Raw genomic sequence first — 8,824 nt, forward strand, 5'->3', positions numbered from 1 at the left:
AAATTAAAAGAAAAAGACTTAATTGACTTACCAATTAAAGCTTAAAGCTTCCAAACCTTAATTTTTCCTTTTTCATTCTTTTCTTCCTTCTTTTCTTCCCCTGTTCGAATGCTCTCTGTTTCTTTGTTTCTTTTGTTTTATGTTTTTGTTTCTTTTATTTCATTTACTTTATATTATTTTAACAATTAACTAATATAGATTTTTATTAATATAATAATTTAATATATAATATATAAATATCTTTACTTAAAATTTAAGAAAATATATCATTATAATACAAGTGTTTAAATACATATTTTACACATGTACTATTCCATCATCATACATTGGTCATATTTTTATTTATTCATCCTATAAAAATCTCATAAAATAATTAATATAAATTATAAATTAATAATAATAATAATAATAATAATAATAATAATAAATTTCTATTTAATAACAAGTATAAGTACTACAATTGTACACATATATTTTTATGCATTTGTACAATATCATCACCATCCATTTGGGAAATTTTTAATTTATTTATCATACAAAAATCTTATAATATAGTTATTTAATTAATAAATATCTTTTTACTTAAATAAAAAGTAATGAAGTATTTAATTTAGAATTGTACAAATATGATTATTACACATGTATATTTTATTACCATACAATTGTCTTTATTTTATTTATTTCCTATAATATAATATCTTAACTTTAATTAATATAATTTATAATGTTTTAATTAAATAATATTTTTATAATATAAGTCAAGAAAAATCTAAGATTTTTCCATGTATTGCCACTTCATCTTAAGCCATTGGCTTATTTACCTATTTAGTCCCTCTTATTTCCTTTTACTTTATAATTAAACTTTTACACCTTATTCTATTTAGTCTTTTTTCCTAATTATTCTTAATTAGACTAAATTCACCTAATTAAATCCTAATTAAGCACTCAACTAAACTAATAATTACTTCTAATACTTATTTATAACTCAATTCACTAAGACGGGGGCCCGATATTTTACTTTTTCGATGCCCGTGAATTTTGGGTCATTACATATTAATTCATGATTGATGTGCTTATTTAGTAAAGCAAAAGTTTCTGTTTTAGAGTAGATCTCGCATAATCGAGTGGAGTTGCATGTAACCCTAAAAATAGGGCGACATAAATCTACCGGATTAGAGTCAAATCTAATAAGGAAATCCATAGATCGAGTTAATGCGACAATATGGGTTTTAAAAAGTCAGTTATTTTTTGTAACACCCCGAATTTTGGGCCTAGAGGTTTATGTTTTGAGTGTAGGGATAGTGGGGAGGCTGCACACATAAGCTATGTTGTGTAGTTTAGTGACAAGAATGGGCCTGCTAGTCTAGTGGTTAAGGTGTTTGTTAGTGTGTTGGAGGTCTGAAGTTCGAGTTACTGTGTGGGCATTTTAGAAAACGTTTTAGTTATTTCTATTTTAAGTTTAAGTAATTGTTTTATTAATTCTGATTAGGGATGTTATCATTTATTTTGGTTATTATTCTATTTTATTTTATTCTATTCTCTTTGATTTTCTTTTACTTTTTGGTATTGGCTCTTGTTTTCTTCTCTTCGTTTTTAGATTGGTAGTGTTGTGGAGTGGAAGGGTTTTGGTTTTTCTGCTCCTCTGTCCTGTCTTCTTCGTCGTCAAACAGGTGTGGGATTCGAACTACGACTACTTTCGCTTTTGTTTTATGTAATTGTTTCAGCTTTTCTTGTCGGTATGTTAAACCATTCTTTTTGGGATGTTAGTCGATGGAAGTGGTGGGAAATCGCCACTTTCTGATGTACTGTTGATAGGGAAAGGCTTAAGGATCGTTTCGGTGGCTTCATCGGTGGTTTTGGGGCTATTTTGGAGTGGTTTCATGATTGACCTGATGGCCACATGGGTGTGTACCGAGGCACACAACCGTGTGGATTTGGGGATTAGGGTTTCAGGCTAGTTATGGGTGCCATACGGCCTGGCCATATGGGCGTGTGGCCGATTTAGGGATTTTTGGTGGAAACCACACGGGCGTGTCCCCTAGGGCACACGGGCATGAGAGTTTGGGAATTAAGGATTTGAGATTTGGGGTCACACGGCCTAGCCGTACAACCGTGTGACTGATTTGGGAATTTTTAGGGTTCATACACGGGTGTGTGTTTCAGGACATAAGACTGTGTAGCCAATTTGGGGCCTAGGGATTCTACATGGGCGTGTGTTGTGGGACACACGGCAGTGTTTGATTGCCATACAGGCATGTGACACCTTTACACGGCCATGTATACTCTGCACTTGAATTTAGCAAAATTGGACAGTGTCTTGCACGGCCTGATCACACGGCCGTGCCTCTGTACCACATAGGCGTGTGCCTCTGCCACACGGCCGTGTGTTACTCTTTACACGGGCGTATGGCTTCCCACACGAACTGGATTGCTCCACACGGCCGAAGCACACGGGCATGTGGCCCTATCTCGCCAAGTTGATTTTAGGTTGATTTAAGTGTATTCATGATCTCTGTTTGTCCTAACGTTTTGACTAAGATTTCTGAGGGTGATTATGACTCTGTTCTGACCTTGATTTATGTACTGTTTGTGATTGAAGTGTGACATGTTAGGTAGCGAATATGAGTGCACAAGTGTGCATGTTTCTGTAATTGATTGACTGATTGTAAGTGAATGTTTCTGAATGTCTGTCTAAGATTGTGTTGTGGATTGATGCATCGGCATTCATACCATTGCATACACTCATCTGCATAAACCTTTTTGGTGGGATGTTGAAGATAAGGGAGATTTATGATCTGGAAGTTGATCTTCATTCTGAATGCCTTAATAATACCCAGAGGGTCATAGGCGGTCCCAATACCTTGAGGGTCGTGGACATTTCCATTAACGGTATAGTGGTTTACTGCCTTGCACTGTATCGCATGTACGTTGGCTATGCTACGTACTATTATTTGATCTGGCAGTTTGTATTGCATGTCTATACCGTGGGTTACCGCATTACACAATACAACTCATACGCTGCGTGATATATCTGATCTGGCGATTATACTGCATGTCTGTACCGCTGTATTTTGTATGGCACTATACAGCTTTCTGATAGCCCCAATTCCCTGAGGGTCATGGACAATGTATGGGGGATATAAGGTTGGATGGGATTTTCGAGGTCCTAATTGGAGTGATTGGCTGGATGAGCTTACAGCTCTATTGAGGTTTGATAGGGGATGGTGATGGTGTGTTAGTTGGATGGGTGGGTTATTTTATAACTCATTCGCACTCATATGCATCTATTGGATTCTGTGATTGCTATATCTGTTTGACTGAAACTTTTCTGTCTGATTGTCTGGGAAATCTGATTGCAATATTTGACTGGAAGGCACTCGTGCCTAAAGAAATTTTGTGTGATGGGCTAAGGCCCAATCGACTCGGATTCTAGAAAAGAGCTTAGGCCCAATTTGTGACTTCTGAGAATATTGGGTATTGTGTTTAACAGAGCCATATGGTCTGTTTTGTTAAGTCACTCCGTAAGTGTGTTCCGCTGCTGAACTATTTTTAGGTTTACTGTGTTTGTTTCTGTTTAGGTAGTTAGTTAGTTTGATCTCACACTAAGCTCATATAGCTTAACCCCTCTTATGTTTCCACTTTCAGGTACATTTCAAAATTCTGTTGTTGGACTCGGTATGCGAAGGACTCAGGCAGTTTGAGACTAATAAATTATTAGTTATGGTTTCTGATTTCTATTTGTTATTCAGTTTTGAAAGTAAGGTTTTTAATAACACTGTGGTAGAATGTTGTTTTATGTTTTAATCATTTTATTATTCAGATTTTGAACATGTGGTATTTATGTTTTTTAAAAATCGAGTAAAGGATGTTAATATAAATATTTTCTCACGGTCACTTTGGAGATCAATGTAGCATTCTGAATTCGGTCTAAACTTCTAGGCCAGGTTTAGGGTGTTACATTTTTACTCTCGAAAGAGATATTAATATAATTTAGGGATTTCTATGGATTAAGTCAAATGAATAAATTGTTTAATTTAGATTTAGAATAATAAGCGAAGTCTAGGTGGATTCTTTCTTGGGTATTGTCCTCCTCATAAGTTTTCTTCAAGTATTTTCTCAATTCGCTCTCTGTCGCGTTGTAATTAGTTTAGTTAAAATTAGATTTTGAAACAAATCCTTCAATTTATAGGCTAAATAATAAAAAGATAGTAATTACTAATACTTTTAGTCCTTGTGGATACGATATTCCTGACTCACCGTAACTATACTACCATTCGATAGGTGCGCTTGCCTTTATCGTATTTTAGTTAGTTTGTGACGTCACCAGTCCCTATTTCAAATGCCAATACGGTCTAAGACACGGGCATGTCTCACCCTCATCTTGGGTGAAAAAAGAATTATGTGACATGTATATTTAAAAAAAAGGTTGATATACTAAACAAATGAGGCATTTTTTTGAAATGGTCAGGAACCATTATGTGTATTTTTTCTACTTTTCATATGAAAGATATAAAAAGACAAAAACACTCTCAAAATAATATAGTACACTTTGTAAACAAATGTTAGTTTAATTATTACCCAGTAGAGTTGTCGCTCCTTTGTCTTATGACACCAACTCAGTGAAGGCTTAATATATAATATAGAAAATAAATTAATAATGGATAATTTTATTTATCATTTTTTTGTACAATGTCTAAAACTACCCATAACCCCCCCTCAACCCTTAAATAGGAGCATTAGCGCCCTTTAGCATGCCCGAACCCATGTTTTCTGGCAGGGGCAACAATATCGATGCCAATCGAGCTAAAACACAGTTGGTAATTTCATTCATCATTTTTATTGCATTAAATAAACATCTTTAATATATAGAGAAACCTTAAATAATTCTATTAATTCATATGTTAGTTAACTCTTTTTACTAAATGTTTTGATTGCATCATGTCTGTTGGCAAATTAACCGTAAATTTATATACCCAAACCATGTAGAAATAAAAGAAAAGAGCTAATTCCCTTCCAAAAAATAAAAATAAGAATAAGAGCTAATTATAGTAAGTAAAACTTGGTCATATTATTTACCCACACTAATTAAAATAGAAAATATTTAGTTGGTTGTAATTTGGCCTTACTCTCTTTATATAAGAAGGTATGAAACAAAACAAAACACAAAATCATTCTCGGTTTGAAGTAAACAAAAATAAAAGTAAATTATGGCTATTCAATTTAATTTTATTTCATCCATGTTAATACTATTACTTTTAACCAGGTCATTCGCTAAAGCTCGAGAAGCTGGTGGTGGTGGTGGTGGCAGTGGAGGAGGAGGTGGAGGTGGCGTTATTGATGTTGTTGCAAAGTTTGGTGCTAAGGCAGATGAGAAAACAGATTTGAGTAAGGTAACAAAAATTTCATATAACTTTATAACCATATGGTAAAAGCATGTATAATTGTTTTTCAAGTCTATTATTTGTATATATGGTTTATTTTTTGTTTTAGCCATTGTTGGATGCTTGGAAAGAAGCATGTGCCTCGACATCTCCGGCAAAAATTGTGATTCCTAAAGGGACATATTTTTTAAGTACAGCTACCTTAGATGGTCCTTGCAAGGCTCCTATTGAGCTTCAAGTTGAAGGCACTATGAAGGCTCCGGCAGACCCTAGTGCTTTCAAGGAGCCTAAATGGATTGCCTTCAATAGAATTGAAAATATCAAATTGTCTAGCGGAGGAGTTTTCGACGGCCAAGGAACCACTGCTTATAAAAGGGAAGGTTGCGACAAGCATAATTTTTGTGGTTCACTTCCTATTGTAAGTTCTTTTCTTATCAAGAAGTTATGACTTTTGTGTTTATAAATAGAATTAAGTAATAATTTTTTTTTGTTTGTTTCATTCTGAAATTAAACAGAACCTAAGGTTTGATTTTTTAACCAACGCAATGATACAAGGTATAACTACCAAAGACAGCAAGCAATTCCACGTTAATGTTCTAGGATGCAAAAACATTACTTTCGAACATTTCACCGTATCAGCACCTGGAGAAAGCCCAAACACAGATGGGATTCACATCGGGAGATCAGACGGGGTCAATGTTCTTAACACGGAGATAAAAACTGGTGATGATTGTGTTTCAATTGGGGATGGTTCCAAAAATTTGGTTATCAATGGAGTAACTTGTGGACCAGGACATGGTATCAGTATTGGCAGTCTAGGATTGTTTAAAAATGAAGAACCCGTTGATGGAGTTATTGTAAAAAATTGCACCTTGACTAATACTTCAAATGGTGTTAGAATCAAAAGTTGGCCAGGCGCTGAACCCGGCACTTGTTCGAACATTCACTTTGAGGATATTACAGTGACCAATGTTAGTTCTCCTATTATAATTGATCAGAAATATTGCCCATGGAACAAATGCAAAATAAATGTATGTACATATTTATCAAAATGATAAGATAAAAAAGAGTTAATCGATCATTGAATCATTATTTTGTTGATGCAGGAAGAATCAAAAGTTAAACTAAGCAACATTAGTTTCAAAAACATTCATGGCACTTCTGCGCTTCTAGAAGCTGTCAAGATTATTTGCAGCGCTACTTTGCCGTGTGAAAATGTGGAACTCGCCGACATTGAAATTACACACAGTGGACCGACTGGACCTGCAGTATCACAATGTTCGAATGTGAAACCTAAAGTTAGTGGCAAACAAAATCCAGCTGCATGTTCCGCCCCTGTCCCAGCAAACCCTACCCCCACCTCTTAATAAATAGCATAGGTATAAAATTTTTTGATGAGGTTGTAACTCTTATAATTATTTATTTTTTGCAAACAATTTTTTTTACATTCTATGTTAAGAATTTTTTGCTTAAAATTAATTATTTTTAAAATTACACTTCGACAAAAAATATTGCAATGTGATAACATTTAATGCATTTAGGCTTACAGTATAGTTATTATTAAAATTCTACTGAACTAGATACTATTTTTTTGTTTTTTATAACATAAATAGATGCTTTTAAAGAAAACTGAATATTAATGTGAAAACTCTAATTATAATAAAATTAAAATTGATCATCCTTATTCATCTAATAAAATATTTGAAAAATATTTTCATTTTGAAGTGAAGTTTAAGAGCTTTATTTTAAGAGTATTTTTTTATTATTTGTACGTGCTTGAACATATGATTATATTTATACACATATTTCAATTTCGTTTCAATTACAGATTTTGAGGGATAACGTTACATGCTCAAATGATAGCAGGTTAAATCTATGGTATTATACTAGATTTTAATAGTTATGACATTTATAGAAGCGCTTAAACCTTTTAAAGAATGGTACTATGATGTTTTACAATTTTGAGTGAAGAATGTATTTGATTGGCTAATTTGTATGTTATACTTTGGTTTAGATTTTCTTTAAACTCACTTCTACGATGAATCATGGTTTGAAATCCCATTTATAAATGGATTGAGACTTATTGGTAAGTTCTGTGGAAATTTAGGAGTGATGCGGGAATAATTTGGAGTGATTGTAGGCTGCTTATAGGATGACATCGCGATCTCGTCCTTGCAATGTCACAACATTCAATTCTGACATTTACGACCTCACCCAACCAACAAGTGATGTCATGACTTCATATGTGTAACATCGCGACCCCGCGCGCTGTCTCAGCATTTTGCCCTCATTATTCTTTTTGGCTTCCAATGGCTCTTTTTCTTTTAGCATGTACACTTTCGATCGCCCATAAATAGTTTCTAAATGATTGTAGGATGATTTTGAAGTCTTAAAAATAATTTTATCTTATTTCTAAAATTTTATTTAAATTTTTTAAAGTTTTAAGTTATTGTAAAACTGATATCCTCCTCAACTCGAACAACCCCAATTTATGCTAAAGAACATTTGTTTTATTATTTGGACGTATCCTTGTATGTATTCAATACCCCAAAATGCTTTCTAATTATATTTGAATCTTTTTAAATGTTCCCTATTGGATTTATAAAACATAAGTATGTTTCGAAATTGACACTTGTTTTTTTTTAAATGGTTTAAGCTTGAAAGTGTCACTGTAACATCTCATATCCATATAGATTTTCAAGACGAGTGAAGGATGTTACAACAAATGACTACTTTCAAGCCAAGTACCAAGTCCCAATACTTGGGTTGCAGAGTCACTTTTTTAACCCGAAATTAATGCTTCTAACGGCTCCAAATTATCCACAACGGTCATAAATGTTCACAAACTTGTTCTTTTACATTAATATAAGTCAAAGATAATTCTAGACTCGATAGGGACATGTCCAAGCCTTGAAATCAAGAGAACTCATTGTAGATCACCTTTTTCTCATATTCTCTTATACATAGCCTCTTAGGTGGTCATTGTATTTTTCTTTTATCATTCCCATTTTTCATTCTTTGATTGAGCTGACACTTGTAAACACACACCTTTCAGGCATCTTAGGTTTCTACACATTTGTCTTCGTATTAAAGAGTTTACTATCAACTATCTACTCGGGTTCCTCGTCAATCAACTAGTCAGTACCCTAATAGGATATTCTAATCTTCCACTAACATAATGAGTCAGCAAGAATTACTTTTCTTCCAACCTCATAGTCCAAACTGGCTTAGGGTGAAGGTGCTCACGGATGGGCAATACCAATTTTGGGTTAATTCCCACCTTGATAGCTTCCCGAGGTTGTTAGTGGACTAAGTTCATGAGAAGCAGACGCGGGTTAGTTTTGATTTGGCAGTGCATAAGTCGAGTGCCAAAAGTCTCCTAGCTTCTAAACACATATTCGAATCAGTTAATTCCCAAGTAAACCATTACACATGAACATAAT

The 8,824-nt window shown here is 33.9% G+C and overlaps 1 protein-coding gene across 3 annotated transcripts; it reads left to right on the forward strand.

Annotated features, from left to right (window-relative positions):
* The first annotated feature begins 5,188 nt into the window (after positions 1–5,188).
* LOC107933994 (polygalacturonase-like) lies at positions 5,189–7,760 on the forward strand. Of its 3 annotated transcripts, XM_041117615.1 has the most exons (5): positions 5,189–5,390; positions 5,491–5,799; positions 5,897–6,412; positions 6,488–6,760; positions 7,489–7,760. In XM_041117615.1, exons 1-4 carry the CDS (start codon positions 5,208–5,210, stop codon positions 6,746–6,748), a joined length of 1,269 nt encoding a protein of 422 aa, XP_040973549.1. In that variant the 5' UTR covers positions 5,189–5,207; the 3' UTR covers positions 6,749–6,760; positions 7,489–7,760. The 3 variants fall into 3 exon arrangements, with proteins under 3 accessions (XP_040973549.1, XP_016721806.1, XP_016721807.1); XM_016866317.2 differs by lacking the exon at positions 7,489–7,760 and having other exon boundaries at positions 6,488–6,856; XM_016866318.2 differs by lacking the exon at positions 7,489–7,760 and having other exon boundaries at positions 5,897–6,352; positions 6,488–6,856.
* Positions 7,761–8,824: the final 1,064 nt, after the last annotated feature.

This window comes from Gossypium hirsutum, chromosome A07 (assembly GCF_007990345.1).
Source record: "Gossypium hirsutum isolate 1008001.06 chromosome A07, Gossypium_hirsutum_v2.1, whole genome shotgun sequence".
NCBI lineage: Eukaryota > Viridiplantae > Streptophyta > Magnoliopsida > Malvales > Malvaceae > Gossypium > Gossypium hirsutum.